Genomic DNA, 16,738 nt, shown 5'->3' on the forward strand with positions numbered 1-16,738 from the left:
CTCTTATTAAGTTAATAAGTTACTTTGCAAATCCAACATAACATTGATTTTAGAAAGTTGTCATATGTTATCATATGGCGCTTTTCCACCGCATATCAGCTCGACTCGACTCAACTCGCATTTTTGGCGTTTCCACCGCATTTTCATGGTACCTGGTACCTGGTAGCGGCTGCTTTTTTGGTATCGCCTCGCTCTAGGTTCCAAGCGAGCTGAGCCGATGCTAAAAGGTGACGGCAGACGGCCGGCCACTGATTGGCCAGACAATAGTCTCTGGCCAATCAGTGGCCAGCCGTCTGCCGACGCTTCTGATTGGCCAGAGACTACCGGCTTCATTCTGTTGTTTATTCTCCCCAACTCTCCGGGACTTTTGAGTATTTACGCCGCATGCAGCCTACTCTGGCTCTCTTTCATTTGATTTGCATCACAGATCCAAATTTATTTTCCATATATTCGCTAAGCTCACCCAGTGTTGGTTGTTGGGGAAGTTACTTTTAACTAGGGCTGTCAAATTAACGCGTTAATTTCGATTAATTAATCACAGAATAATTAACGCGATTAAAAAAATTAACGCAGATTAATCGCACTTCTATAATGCCCTTTGACCCGGTGCAAAAGTGGTGCGTAGCTGCACCGAGCTGCACCTGAAGCAGACACAGCCCGCGCGGGTGAAAGGGAGAAAAGTAAAGAGAGAAGCAGGGGGCCGAGGGCTCTATAGACGGTTTAATAAGCATGAAGGTAGGAAGACATCTTACTTTATTCTCCGCAGCCAGTGTCTGTGCATTATTGATTTAGTGGGTGCAACAATGTAGGCTAGGTTCAAAACAGTATCTCTCAATCTTTCTCCCCGTGTCTCAATTTTGTTTGCTAGCTGTCTCGTCGTCCGCGTAAACGTGTGTGTGTGTGTCTGTCTGTCTGTGTGCGTGCGTGCGTGTGTGTGTGCGTGTCTCTCAATATTTTTGCCTATGAGTACTGCCTATGGCAGTGCAGCGCTGTCTGTTGTGGAGACAGAAGTTACGAGAGACGGAGAGCGAGCGCGCGAGAGAGAGAGAGAGAGAGAGAAACAGACTGTAGTAGGCTATACAGCTGTTTATAAACAGGTATAAAAGTGTCATAAAAGTATGCGATTAATTTAGATTAATTAATCACAGAGCCTGTAATTAATTAGATTAATTTTTTTTAATCGCTTGACAGCCCTACTTTTATCATACGAGAGGAGACATGTAGGGCAGCTAGCAGCTAGGCTAATAGTAGCCAGCTGGGACAGACATAACGAGCGATTACATTACAAGCCTCGGACTGAACTGATTACCTCAATAAAATATTCAGGCTGAGACACGGCTTGCATTTGAAAACACGTATCCTGAAACAAGCACTTAACAGTCAACTTTATCATGCCCGTGTTTACGTGCATAGGGATGTACGTGACGCATCCCTACAGCTGACTGTGTGGCAGAGTCACACATCAGGACAACAACCATCCCTTTTAATGGCCCGTCACAATATTCTTCTACTTCTTTTAGCAAACAGATACAAGGGGGGTATTTCTTAAACATTTTTCATCCGTGTTTTTGGCGGTTGGTTCAGTTAATAGTGCAACAACTGCTCGTAATTTCTGCTTTGCTCCGGAGTAGGCTTTCAGCCCCTTACGACAACCCCGCCCACGTTCAGGAGGTACTATTTGCGGTGGAAAACGACCCGTGCTGCTACCAAACCAAGTTGAGTCGAGTCGAGTTGAGTCGAGTCGAGCTACATGTGCGGTGGAAAAGCGCCAATACAAGGCCTCACATGCATGCGTGTTGCAGAGGTAGGGAGATATAGTGTTTATGCCCTTCATTATTTAATGTGCTTGGGAGGTTTTATTGCAGTTAAGCCACATTCTCTGGAGTCATATACTGAATGGGCAGCTTTGTCAGTGGAGAGAGGCAGCATGGGACAGTTATTCCTGAGTCAAACTTGCACATACAGTAGATTAAGTTAAACCTGCAGTGTGTAGAATTTTGGGTTTTATTTCCTAGCAGATTTTGTAGAAAGTAATTATAATATCCATAAGTACATTTAATTTAGTGCATAATAGCTGCATTTTTTTTTTTATTATTTATTTTTCCCTTAGAAAGGGTCTCATATATGTCCATATTTCTGCATATTTTGGACCAAGGCCTAGTGCCGCCATCTTGAAAGTGTCATAGTTGGAATGTCATCAGGTGCATTGTTTAAAATTTAGAATTGTTCTTGTCCTTGAAGGCCACTGTAGCTTCTGTTATTATTCGAAAGGGTTGGGGTTACCCAGGGAGTGTTGCATTCTAGAACTTTGTAGAACGTTCTTGATGATGTCATATTACACACTGCACCTTTAAGTACCATCATTGACACATAGTGTCACCACAGCTTGTCTATTAGTTGAATGTCTTTGTTCATTTCGCCAATAAAATAGCAAGAATCACATGGTCCTCCTCTAGCTCATCTCCATTCCATGCTCTAAGTCTAATACAGGTCTCTTCTCTGATGTGAAGTCCCTGTCCGCCCTCTCCACATAACGCTGCAGGGTGCTGTAATACTGCTCGCTCGTGTTGAAGGTGTAGAGAGCAGAGATCTCCTCCCATGACTTGTGGTTGGGGAAGGGGAAGGGAGCAGGGTCCTTGTTCTCAAAGAAGCTCTGCAGGTTTCTCTCGGCCAGCTTGTTGGCATATTCCACAGCGTAGGAGTCGAAGCTCTCCCTCTCTTTCTCCACGTAGCGTTTCCAGAAGGTGAGCTGCAGGAAGCTGACTTTGGAGCGACAGTTTGTGCAGCAGGTTCCCACGAGGCCCACGAAGGCAGAGATAATGATGATACACCAGCCAAGGATCTGCAGACACAATGGAATGATATGAACTCAACTCAACATGAAATCCCATTAGGGAAAACATAACTTTAAAATAATACAGTTGATAAATCGATTGAGAATATACCTTTCTTACTATTGTGGACGGATTTTCTAAATCTGCTCAGTTTGTTCCATTGCCCAAATTAACATCTGCCAAAGAAACAGCTGAACTTATGTTTTTCATCTGCATGGCCTCCCCTGTGACTTTGTCTCAGACTGGGGGCCACAGTTCATTTCTTCAAGAGTTTTTAAGTCTGGGAAAGTAACCCTGAATCTGATGATGTCATAGTGATGTCATCACAACAATAGGGCGTTGACAGTAGAGAATTAGGGGAGAACATGTAACATAAGTCCCCAGCAGGATCACATGATCAGCATACCAAACCTCCGGGTCAACAGGATACACTGATTTTGGACTCACTGGAGTCATCAGTTTTAAAGACTTCTAGAAAGTCATTTTGGAATGAAGACAAGAGTCCTTCTGCCTCTCCACTAAACACATTCCACACAGCTGTCCTCAAATCACAGTTCAGACTGAGGATGAGTCACCCAACATCTGCTTGAAGGGATACTCCAGCTATTTGGTTTTGCATTTCCATAAAGTTAACAAACTCAAGAGACAGATTACAAAAAGAATAAGTTGAAGCGTCAAGCTGGACGACATATCCAGGCTTTTAGTTCCTATGGGTAAACACTATTTCCCATAATGCACATGTTCAGTATCTGTCATTAGGCCTCCCCTGTCAAATACCCTCATCTTTTGAGTTCCATACGCCCTATTTGTAACGCTTTGTTATAAGTTGGTAGGTGGTCTACAAACCCAAGCTGAGATGACATCACTGTTACATCATCAGGGTTATTTTCTCAGACTTGAAAACGCTCTTTATTTATCCAGAGAAGACATTATAAAACTGCCTTTCCGTGGATTATAGGATACTCCCTATGAGTATAGTCTAATCCTTATTTTGAGTTGGAATTTCTGCAGCCGTCTAAATGCTCACACAAAGAAAGGTGTGTCTCTTACCTGTGACTGGGCCCTGAACATTAGCAGCAGCTCCATGCGTTCAGTTGTGGAGAGTTTGGAGCGGTCGCAGGGCACTAGGGCCAGCTGCTCCCGACACTTCATGGTCTTGTTTTTACAGAACAGATCCACCACCAGGTTATCGTCCAGGCCGCTGACAGCACACTCATAGAAGGTCCCGTTGAGCAGGGCCACACAGAGCCACATAACAGGAGCCACGCAAGCCCCGGAGAAGATGTCCAGGAAGACCCTTAGGCAGCCCAAGCAGTTCCCACGGGGGCAGAGCTTCATGGGATTGAGGCAGCAGCCCGTGTACAGCCTCCACATCCTGGTGCTAAAGAACAGACCCAGGATCATCAGTACGGCAGCCGGGCCCAGCAGAAAGGTCACCCCGTAGGCAAAGTTCTGGTCGTGGTTGCACGGGCACTGGAAGGAGACCATGGAGAAGACCCGTTCCCCGCCTATGGTCAGGAGAGCCATGAAACTGTAGCCAATGGTGGCTTTCTGGTTCATGAAGAACCGCAGGACGGTCTGGAAGTTATCCATGGTGTCAGCAGAGGTTTGGGGCAACAAAGCAAGATATTTAACCAAATGGAATGACAAAAGCAGAGAGTGAAGAGTGAAAGTCTAGATTGTGCCTGCAGCCTGCGCTCATTCCCTCGTCTGCTGTTCTCATCTGCCAAGATCGTCTGCTGCCCCTCCCTTTGGGTGACTCCTCCTTCAGTCAGTCTGACGCTCTCTCTCACACACACACACACACACACACACACACACACACACACACACACACACACACACACACACACACACACACACACACACACACACACAATGCCTCTTCACTTACCAGATCGTTCTCATTCACGGGAAGTCCCTGAACTAAACGGAAGGGTACAGCCGTTTGGCATCAGTGTTCAACTTCTCCACACTTCCCTTTCTCTGTTCTCATTTATTCACCTCTTTATATGATTTTTGAAGCCACTTGCAAACATCTCACTGGTCTGGTTTTTCAACTGTCAGTCTGTGTACTTCCATTGTGAGTGCTTCCTGAAACAATAACATGCTGGCAGAACAAGTAATTAAACGACAAGCAACGGCCACGATTCTATTTCTTTTTGCTTTCATGTGAAGCAGCCATTTATTTACATGAAATGAGAAGTGTGACAACTTAATGTGTTTGTTTTTGCATTTTTCGTTTTTATCTGGTATGACAAAACGTGGGATCAGGAACATGCATAATATGCAGAACAAAAGCATTCATTCATGCTGTTTAATTGTTTCCATAGAGAACATACCATCGTTGTAGAGACAGTCAGCTTCAGCAGCTTAGAGTGGGGTGGGGAAGTGATCATTCCCTCAAGTGCCACGACTAAAACACATTAGTGCATAATACAGGAAACTGTGGAACACCCTCTACTCATATTTAACACACCATTATCTGCTGGTACTATCACCACTTTTAAAGTCATTCATCTGCATTTTATTTAAAAGAAATGCATTCATTTCATCACTGAGTCTTATAAGCTGAATGTGTCCATGTACTATATGTATGCTGTGTACAACCTGTGCACAGGAAGTCAAGTGGTGAAGACCACACATTTCCTGTTCAAGCCCTCATAGAAATGATAAACAAGTCATTTGGTGCAAGGCTGACAGGAATCCCTGACTTTACATTCACTGCTGCTGTTGTTATTTTTTCAATGATTTTTTTTAAGATGATTTTTTTGCATTTTCCCTGCTTTATTGACAGTGTCGAGATACAAAGGTAATAATAATGGATTGGATTTATATAGCGCTTTTCAAGGCACTCAAAGACACTTTACAGGGTTCCAGGTTCCATTCATTCACACACAGTCATACTGGTGGTGGTAAACTACCATAGTAGCCACAGCTGCCCTGGGGCAGACTGACGGAAGCGTGGCTGCCATTCAGCGCCAACGGCCCCTCCGACTACCACCTCAAACATACAGCAGACATACACATTCACACGAGGCAAGGTGGGTGAAGTGTCTTGCCCAAGGACACAACAACCATGACACTGGTGGCAGAGCGGGGATCGAACCGCCAACCTTTGCATTGGCCAACCCGCTTAACCACCTGAGCCACGGTTTCCCAAATGGGGTATAGAGGGGAATGACATGCAGAGAACGACCATGGGTCGGATTGGAACGCTCTTACCACTACACCACAAGCACCCTCCTTATCTTCTTTTAGTCGTGTTGCCAACTGCCCTCCTAGGAGTCCCTTTATATCTTTTTCATTTATTGAGTGTATTTATACAAAAAAGACCTATCCATTGAATGTGTCTTGTCCATTTTGTGAGACCAACATAAATACATTTGTAGCATTATTTATTAACCTGGACACCTTCCATGTTTCTGCCCTTTGTGTTTTTTGCCTTGTTAGCACCATCTATTGGGTCAATGTTGGTTGCCGAAAATAAAACCTTAATCCGTTGTCTTTTATGATTATTATCAGGCTTTGTTAATCACTTTGCGTGTGCTAAATAATACTTTGTGCATCTACTCCTCCCATTTTTGCTCACTCTGGAAGAAACGCCTGATCTTGCATATTCATTAAGGAAAACGTACTAAATGGAGAGCGCATGTTATTTGACATGCAACCTTCAGTGAGCAAACGTTAGTAGATCAGCTTGAACGTTTTTTCTTTGCTGGTGAAAACCCGATTGCACACATTTTTATACATGCAAACGTTTAGTAGATCAGACTCCATGGTTTTCTGTGAGCTCTTGGGGATACCTCAGTCTCCCATCTCTCAGCATTGACACATAGCAGCCAATCATTTTAAAATGGCCGATAACGTAAACATTGACATTATCAAAATATTTTTTCTATTTTTAATGCAATAAAAGCAAATAATGAAGTGACTTTCCATTAACAATAACATTTCTGAACCAATCATGTAAAACGTTTTGCCCTTATGTAATAAGTTACTACATTATTGGCTGGTCGTTCATTTTGGCTGAGTTCAACAAATCCTTTTAAATTGTAAGAACTGGAGCTAATAAAGTAATAATATACTTATATCAGTTTATTTGAGTTTGACTTATTGGCTATAAAGTATCACACTTCCATGACACTTACCCTTACTATGTCCTCTTTCAAATACCTGCTTAAAGACCTGACCACACAAGAAGCCCGCCCAATCAACCTTATGATATAACTTGTGATATATTATTGGTAACACTTTATAATAACTATCCGTTGTAACTCGTTAATAGGTCATTAGTAAACTCTGAATTAATGATTATTAATGATTTGTTAAGTGTTTGTTAGCAGTTTGTTAAGGATTTATAACAATAGTAGATAGTTAATAGCTTAATAATTGAATCAGTTCATCTGGGAGGTAATCCGAGATACCGACGAGGCTGAAGGCTATAGTATAGCCATATATAGTGCATGGGCAACTGAGGGCAGCCCCATTTTCAAATATTTTTAAATAAACTCAATACACACTGTGCATGCCATGGATTTGAACGTGACGTGATCAGTTAATCTCGGATTACCTCCCAGATGAACTGATTCAATTATTAAGCTATTAACTATCTACCATTGTTATAAATCCTTAACAAACTGCTAACAAACACTTAACAAATCATTAATAATCATTAATTAAGAGTTTACTAATGATCTATTAATGAGTTACAACGGATAGTTATTATAAAGTGTTACCATAACGGGTAACATTATGGGCAAACGTACGTAATTAATTGTATCAGTACACTGGTCTAACCCTTACACAGCCAGTTCTTTGATGCTGAAAACCCTCCTCACAGCCCTACTGTGCCATCTACAAAATTAATGGCAACAGGGTTGTTCGTAGGAAGCTCAACGGACCCGACCGAACCCATCCTCATCATTGCGTTGTCGGTCTCCTGGCCGTTCTCCACATACCGGTGCAAGGTGCTGTAGTGGTGGTCGTTGGTGTTGAACTTGTAAAGGCCGGAGATCTTCTCCCATTGCCTGTTGGAAGGGGTGTTGATGTCTTCAGGCGGCGTCTGCTTGAAGAAGCTCTTCAGGTTCCTCTCAGCAAGCTCTTTGGCATGTTGGGCGGAGAAGGAATCGAACAGGCTGCTTTCCTCGTGAGCATAGACCCTCCAGAACTTGAGCTGCAGGTAGCTGATGGGCGAGGTGCACCGGGCCAAACAGTTCAGCAGGAGGTTGGACAACATGATGGACGCGATGAGCAGCCAACCCACAATCTGTGGTCAGCACAACACACACAGTGGATTCATAATCAGGTATAGAATATACTCAAATCTGTCTTGACACTTAAATATTTGTCTCAATGAAATATAATTTATTTGGCCATAAATGGAAATAACAAGAGAACAATGTTTTATGCAACTTTGCGTGTTGAAGGACTGTACCCTGTACCCTGACCACAGGTGTTTCTCAGGTGTAGACATGCTTGTCAAATCTGAATGACTCAGAAACTATGTCTGCCACTGCACATCATCACGCTGATGTTTTTCTTTTATTTCAACATCTATTCTTCTTTGTAGTGGAGTGGCATAGCTCAACATTTCAGAAAAAATTTTCATTTACTGATAAAAGGACCACATTTGGAAGATTTGTTGATAGATATATTAGGAACCAAACACGATTTGGGGCCCTCGCCAACTCCCACCCCGGAAACGTGACAACATGGCAAACTTTCTTATCCCATCGGATGTAATGATCCTGCCTGGGCCTCAAGCCCTTGTGTGTTTTTTCCCCCTTTCCCCTGTCTGTCTGGTCTGATTGCAGGGGTGGAGTCAGGTGTGTAGGAGTCAGGCACCAGCATCCACAGCTGCCATCAATCAACAATCTACTGCTCTACAAATACCCGGTTCAACCTCCAGACACTGCCAGATTGTAGACTCTGTTTTACCCATTCAGTCACTCTCCAGCCATCTTGATTTTTGACAGTTTCCACTGTATTTTTTCCGTTGCCTAATTCCTGTCTCTTTTTGCCTCAGTTCTCCCAGACTCCTGCCACCAGCTCCAGCCCTCGTCAGCCAGCTCTCCATCCCGGACCCCCTTGCCTGCTCATCTCCCTGGACTTTCCCCTTTGCTCTCCCCCTGGAGCCCCATGCCAGCCAGCTCTCACCGGATCACGGCCCAAACCCCCAGCTTTTCCAGCAAATAAAACATCTTAAAGTGGTACTGACTCTGCGCCTATGTCCTCTCTGCCCAGCCGTAACATCGGACCCACATTCAATAACATTTATATGGACAAATTTACATTATATACTTTTAATAAAGTGCTGTGGCTCAGCCCAGCTATAACTCAATATGGTAAAATAAAACCTATACATCTCTGTGATTAGCTTGGCTATACAATGTAAACATAAGCTTGTAGGCCATGGTTGCAGCTTCATATCTCAAAATAGTTCTTGAGCAGAATAATGCTCTGACCATAGATTCTGACAATGTGACATCACTTCCAGTGAGGATTGGATTGTGAACCAGAATTGCCCCAAAAGCATGCTGATCTCAACACTAAAAATCTCAACTGGATGTAGTAGGCATCTGGGTATTTTTAAGGATGCTGCATCTGACCATAAGAGTTGGGAGACCCTAAATCGTTTTGGGGATTGGAACACAGGATGAGACTTGGGACCAAGGACCACTTGGGACCTTCTGTCATGCCTGGAAGACCAGTTTCCAGCTCAAACTAAAGCCCTGCCCTGTTGCCACCTGTGCTTTTTTTGATGGAGCTGCCATCATTCAGATGATGAGGCAAAAGGTGCCAAGACATTTGATGATTATGCACAGCAGGTGTTCATACCACACATCTCTTCCAAGTTGCGCAATGTGTCCCACGTGGATCTTGTTTGGGTTATTTACTCCTTTCGGTTGATTGACTGAAATATGTCAGAATCATTCAGTTTCCTTCTTCAGGCATTTTGTGAAGAAAACAAGAAAATTGTCTTCACTGATGGGAAATGGGAGCTCAGCAAACAGTTAGTGCAGGGTGTCCACACCCTGGCCCCAAGCAACCATGAAGAATCTGATAGTTGTATGTTGTTGCATGTATCAAATGCTGCACAGCATGGCCACACCCAGGACAGGCTGCAAAACTATATTCAGCTTTATTGGATATGGAAACAAGGAAACATTGGTCAACATGGACGCCACAGCCAAAACTAACAGATGCACTATTGATGCTGATAAATTGATCAAAGGAGATGCCACATGATGCAATGAACATTATTGAGTGGTTTCTAATACTGCTTTGCCATAGAACCAGTACATGCACCACGGTGAACAATGCAAAAAAATAAAAATCCCGCCTACCCGAGCTGCTCTTGTGCAGCATGTCAATATAGCATTCTACCAGGGTGTTCACATCTGGGGGAAAACAGTGCTTCCAGTTGGCTTCCATTACTAACTGACTGGGGTTGGGTGAAGGCAAATTGTTTTGAGCCTCATTGGTTGACATTTCCACATAAATCAAAATCCTGCCTCGATCTAATCTCTTGTGGCTGCAAGAGTGGTTGCAGAAAGTTCTGCAGTTGCAAAAAGGCTGTGCCAGCTGATCTCCCATTTACTAAAAAAAGTGCCATGACACGGTCCATGGCATGCCACTTGCGTGATGAACAATTTACATGTTCAAGATATGTTCATGAGACAGGAGGCCCGTCCAAGAGATCTTCAACTCATGCCTCCTGTGGAGCTTTTCTGGCATCAATGTGGAGGTTGGGGGCATTGCACCTGAGTGGTCGATGTTCAAAGCTTCCATTGCTGGTGCTGCAGTGGGACGCTGTGGTCTCAAAGTCTGAGGAACCTCAAGGGGCGTTAACCCTTGAACACGGTTGTGGACAGCGGTGGTCAAGGAAGTTCTCCTTTTGAGGAAGGAGTCCTTTAGAGAAATGTTATCCCGGGGGACTCCAGAGTTGTTTACAAGATACAAACGAGCCTGAATGGCTGCAGCATCTGCTATTACGGGAAAAACCAGCAGGTGTTGGAGAAGTTCAGAGAAGACATAGAGAAGGACTTCTGGTCTGCATCAAAGTGCTGAGAACCACCCAGCACCTCAGGAGGGGGCAACGGGGAAGCATCCAAGCTGTGTAAAGTAAGGATGGTATACTGTTGACCTCGACAGATGAGGTCATCGGGTGGTGGAAGTAATAATTAGAGGAACTCCTGACGCAGATGAACGATCCCCTCTATGGTAGAGGCACAGCCGGAGACTGAGGGAGCATCGTCAATTTCCCTGGTGAAAGTCACAATGGTAGCCAAACGACTCCACAGTGGCCAAGCAGCGGGGATTGATGAGATATGTTAAGAAATGCTGGAAGCTTTGGCCGTTGAGGGCCTGTCTTGGATGACATGTCTCTTCAACATTATGTGGAAGTCTGGCACAGGGCTCGAGGAGTGACCATCTGGCCTATGGATCTGGAGAAGGTGTGTACTGTAGGAGGTGCAGTGGGAATATGGGGTGAGTAGAGGGGGTCTCTTCTCAGACTTCTGTGACCTTCAGAACGTTTGCTTAACCACACTGTAGTGAGAAAAAGACAGCTGAGCCGGAAGGCAAAACTCTGGATCTACCAGTCAATCTTTGATCCTACTCTAACCTATGGTTATGAATCTGGGTCATGACCCTAAGAACTAGATTGTGGGTATGAGATGAGGAAATGGGTTTTCTCAGGAGGGTTCCTGGTGTCTCCCTTAGAGATAGGGTGAGAAACTCAGTAATCCTGATAATCGGATCGCTGTATCTTTGCGTAGAAACGAGCTAGCTGAGGTGGTTGGGGCATCTGACAAGGAATCCCCTGGCCTGGGCACCTTCATAGGAGCCTCTGGCCTGGGCACCTCCATAGGAGCCTCTGGCCTGGCCTATGTTGATAAGTAGCTATAGTTTCTACTGCTATGGTTTAATACTGCTTCCACTATACCATGTAAATACTATCTCACCATTTTTGGGGGGATTTTCTTTAATGTACTATTGCTTTACATTGTAATAAAACACCTTTGTCACTTTAACCTGCTGAACAAGCTGAAAACATGGAAACAGCCGCTTCGGGGTTCCCTAAGCTTTCTATGCCTGTGACGATGGTGGCCATTTCGAAAAATGGTCATTAATTTGGCGCTTTTATCACAAAATGAACAATATGTGAGCTATGCCGACCCACTGTGTAATTCAAGATCATTTGTTTTACAAGCAACAACATTTTAAGTTCACATGTAGCTCTAGGTACTTTTCAAAATCTAACATTGCTTAAGGGGGAGTCAGGAATTCTGGAGAACGTTTGTTGTAAAAAATAACTTTTTCTCAAAATCAGTAAATATCTACTCACGATCCACTACCTGTCCGTACTGTGTCCGTGCACTGAAGAAAAAATCCAGTGTTAATACACAGCCTAGGCTCGGTAAACTGGTATGTAAACAAAAGGTCTGTAACAAAGGGGCCTCCGTAGCTAGCAATTGGCCTGTTTACAGAGTCTAGGTTTAGTTATAACACTTTTTCAGTGCACACACAGCATTGACAGGCAGTGGACCGTGAGGAGTTATTCAATACTTTGGGCAAAAAGTGATTTTGACAACGAGCATTCTCCAGAATCACTTACTCCACCTTTTATTGCCATTTGTGTAGTTCTGGGGAATATGCAGCCTTGCATCTTATGACATAATCACTCTTTGTCTTAAATCCCAAGATTTAGGCTATACTGTTTCTAACATAACAACAAAGCAAATACTAGGCTATATATACAACAGCAACCTATTCTTACAACCTCCTAACATGTCCATGTATCCTACACTTTTTTTGATGGAGCTGCCATCATTCAGATGATGAGGCAAAATGTGCCACGACATTTGATGATTATGCATAGCAGGTGTTCATACCACACAACTCTTCCAAGTTGCGCAATGTGTCCCAACATAACAACAAAGCAAATACTAGGCTATATATACAACAGCAACCTATTCTTACAACCTCCTAACATGTCCATGTATCCTAAACTTTTTTTGATGGAGCTGCCAAAGAATTTGGAGATTTTGATAGATCCGGGAAGATAATTAGGATGAATGTCCCCCTGTCTAAAGCTGGCCTGTGGTGCTGTAATACATGAACTCCCTGTACTGAGAGAGTAATACACTCTTATGAAATCCACAGCAAAGTTGCAAAATAAAAAAAGTTGCCCTTGTGTTTAAGGGGACATGCATATTATCACTGACCTGAGACTGGGCTTTCAGAGTGTGTAGAACATCGTCCCTGTCAGAATCCAGTACACCTTCCACACGTTTACATGGGAACTTGTGCAGCTCCTTCTGACACTGGTCCAGTGACTTGGTGTCTCCACACAGGACGTTGGTGAACGTGCTCACATTGGTCCCGGTCATCGCACACTCATAGTATTTGCCGTTGAGCAAAGCAACAGCAATCCAGGTGGAGGGCGCAACCAGCGCTGTGATGCTGATTTGGCACAGGAGTATGCCTGCGGCCACGAGCTTCCTACATTGGCACAACTTGGCCCTTCGATGGCACAGACCTGTCACCAGTCTCCACGTCTTCTTACTGAGGATGACAGCCAGCAGCAGCAGGGCCAGAGCAGGCACCAGCAGAAACACCATGCCGTACACAAAGTTGAGCCCATTGCAGGGACAGCTGAACACCACTGAGGAGAAGATCTGCTCCCCTCCTGCAGTCAGTAGGGCGACCGCACCGATACCAAGGTTGGTCTGTTGTTTGGCAATAGTCAGAACTGTCTTAAACTTATCCATCTCTGAAGCTGTGTGACACAGAGTGACTTGGTATATCTCACTTTCACTTCCCTCAACTTCTCTGTTTCGCTTTTGAAAAAGGAGGGGGCAACAAGGCTCAGTAAGTGTGTGTACGTGTGTGTGTACGTGTGTGTGTGTGTGTGTGTGTGTGTGTGTGTGTGTGTGTGTATATTTGTGTGTATGTGTGTGTGTTTGTGTGTGTGTGTGTGTGTGTGTGTGTGTGTGTGTGTGTGTGCGCACATTTGATATACTATCTATGGTGTTACGCCTACAGTGGTTGAAGTCTCACTATAGCAGTTATGTTACAAGACAAGACAAGACAAGACATAGTATTTGATACAAAATACTTCTTGAGGGAAATCATTGTCTGTGGATGAGACCTTACGACACAACTTGAAGTGAACCAATTATATTAAAGCCACTACGAGTAACATGGCACGTTGGCGTCCCCTTTGGACAAAAGCGGTAGTATCTTTACGACGCCCGCTGTCGCAAAGCTGTTTACTAGCTCGTGCCAGGCGTGCGAGTGTGAACTGAGAAGGGTGCACTATAGTGCATGTCCGTGTGTTGAAAGTGTTAGGACTCTTTTCGGCTCCGTGAGAGTGGTTTTGACACTGCATCAACTAATGCCAGTCAGTGCTACACACACCTAATTGCAATGAGTTGATGCAGCAGTGTCACCTAACTACTCTCTCTCACGGAGCTGAAAGATTACGTGTCCTCACAGAAAGTGAATGAAAGAGAGACGGCAGTTAGTATGGATCACGATAGGGTAATGTGTTTGTGTTGTTGATGTAAATAATGACTATTTCAGATAATGGTTATCTGATGATGGTGAAGCAAAGCAAACTTTGTGTTAGTACCAACCGCTCATTCATTTAGGAGTAAACACAGCAGTCTAGTTCGTTCTCGTGAAATTGTATACACGTTGCTTGGCAACGCCCTTGTCCCGCCCGTATACTATATCACTCTCCCTTTTAGCTTTTCTTCATTGCATTCTCTTTTTTTTCTTTGATGGTTCAGCCCCGTTATCAGTCATTATGACGACAAATAACTGTCTCAAAGGCTCCCGCTCCCCTTCCCTCACCTGGAGGGATAGGCTTCTCAAATCACATTGCTGCGCCACACTGAAATCTGCGACCAATACGGATATGTGACCATAGAGCATGCACGAGTGAACCGAAAATCGGACGGGGTGTGCGACCACACCAAACGCAGTAATATAAACTATATAAAAACGTCTTTCTTTGCACTGATGGTCTCGTTTGCTGTTAAAGGTAATTTATGATTATGAGAGGAAACATGAGGCTGTTTAAAAGATATTTAAATGTTACTCGGAGCTGCTTTAAGCCTAAAAGGCCTTTTACTAAATAATGAGAAATAGTATAGAAATGACAGGGTGGAAATAGGTTATTAGAAGCTAGGCCTGATTCAGTTTTGCAAAATGCATTCTGCACCCAAAATGAAAAATTAACAAAAACATTTGATTCTGCCAATTTGCCGATAGGATTTATTTCTTACAAAATCATATACAAATCTTTTCAGAATTATTAGTCATATAATATTTTATATCAACGTTCAGAAAGGTATTATTATAAATCAACGGTGAACTATCACATTTAATACATTTCTGGAAAGAAAATGTAAAATGAAAATAACGAGTTACATTCTTAAGGTTGACTGTGCAACATTTTCATTAAAAATTAAATGATAGAGTCACACAAAAGTAATCCGACTCAATTCTCAGTTCTGCCTCACTAGAATGTACGGTGGTGTGTTTACCTGCACAGTCTCTGTATTTTTTTATTTTGTTTTCCTTTGCTCTGTCCTGTTCTAGGTCAATCAGTTGAGCAGTGCACGTGGAGAGCGTTGAACCCTCAACCAATAACATCACAAGGGCGCTCCTGGCGCTGCCACGGTGCTGCACGCTGCAGGCAAATCACTAGACACTCGTCTAGTGATTTTGCCTGCAGCGTGTGTGTGTGTGTGTGTGTGTGTGTGTGTGTCAACTACAGCCGCTATCAGCAGCAGAACCATTCACAGTCAGTCCCCTACACAGGATAGGGGTCATAGTCCATTACACTTACAAGGGGAAGAAGAGTGAATGTGAGTTAGATGGGTAGGGGATGATCAGACACAAACCCCTAAACAATTTTTTTTTTTTAGAAAACTGGTACACAATTAAGGTTTGCACATTTTCAATATCTGACCAAAGAATGACTTAAGTGCGGTCAAAAGATTTAAAGGTCACATATTATGCTAAATGCACTTTTTAAATGTGTTCTAACATATCCATGGGTCCACGGTGTGCCTAGAGACTGCCAAAATATAAAAAAATAACAATCTCTCCTTTGCTCGCTCTCCCCCTTTCTGAAACCCCCACCCCTCCCCCTCAATATACTCCAGTCAGAATTCTCCTCGTTTCTGACCTCAAAAACTGGAAAGCCAGAAGCTTCCACTGTGCAGCCCACACCCCTATTTCTTATTGGTCCACGGCCCTGACAGACAGAGGGCGAGGCGTATCTGGCTTCGCTTCCGGACAGGGGGCGGGGGGAGCTCAAAGATTGTATATTTACGAGGGGAGCTGCAGCTCTTTTTAAAAAATAGGCCATTGTGAGATTAGCTGAACATCAGCATAGTAGAATAAATTATCTGAAAGTTTTTTTCAGCAAACAATTAAAGAAAAACGTATTAGGGACCACTAAGACCATATAATATAGTGTAAAATAGAACCGAAAAGTGTATAATATGGGAGCTTTAAGAGTACAGATGTCTGAAGGAAAAACAGGATGTTTGAAAGTATCCGACTAGGTTAAAAAAAGAAAGAAGTTGTGAATGGTGTCCTCCAAAGGCCATAAGGACGAGTAGAGGAGGGAAATTCCAGGAAACACACGCATACATGCAGAAACATAGTTATCTGCACAGACAGAGAGAGAGAGAGAGAGAGAGAGAGAGAGAGAGAGAGAGAGAGAGAGAGAGAGAGAGAGAGAGAGAGACGTATCAGTAGACGGTTTGTTGAGTACAGTAAGGGGAAGACATAGTAATGGCGCTTTTCCACCGCAAATGTAGCTCGACTCGACTCAACTCGACTCGACTCAACTTGGTTTGGTAGCAGCACGGGTCGTT

The 16,738-nt window shown here is 43.7% G+C and overlaps 2 protein-coding genes across 2 annotated transcripts; both read right to left on the reverse strand.

The window, feature by feature from the left end:
* Positions 1-340: 340 nt before the first annotated feature.
* Positions 341-4,535, reverse strand: calhm5.1 (calcium homeostasis modulator family member 5, tandem duplicate 1). The gene is made up of 2 exons (XM_080040180.1): positions 3,885-4,535; positions 341-2,842 (listed from the first exon to the last, which is right to left on the reverse strand). The coding sequence occupies exons 1-2, from the start codon at positions 4,425-4,427 to the stop codon at positions 2,453-2,455; spliced, it is 933 nt and encodes a 310-aa protein (XP_079896306.1). The 5' UTR covers positions 4,428-4,535; the 3' UTR covers positions 341-2,452.
* A 3,136-nt stretch (positions 4,536-7,671) lies between these two features.
* On the reverse strand, positions 7,672-13,612 carry calhm6 (calcium homeostasis modulator family member 6; the record flags this gene model as incomplete). The annotated part of the gene is made up of 2 exons (XM_080038834.1): positions 7,672-8,103; positions 13,067-13,612. The coding sequence occupies 2 exons, from the start codon at positions 13,610-13,612 to the stop codon at positions 7,672-7,674; spliced, it is 978 nt and encodes a 325-aa protein (XP_079894960.1).
* Positions 13,613-16,738: the final 3,126 nt, after the last annotated feature.

This window comes from Ammodytes marinus (assembly GCF_949987685.1).
Source record: "Ammodytes marinus genome assembly, chromosome: 13".
NCBI lineage: Eukaryota > Metazoa > Chordata > Actinopteri > Uranoscopiformes > Ammodytidae > Ammodytes > Ammodytes marinus.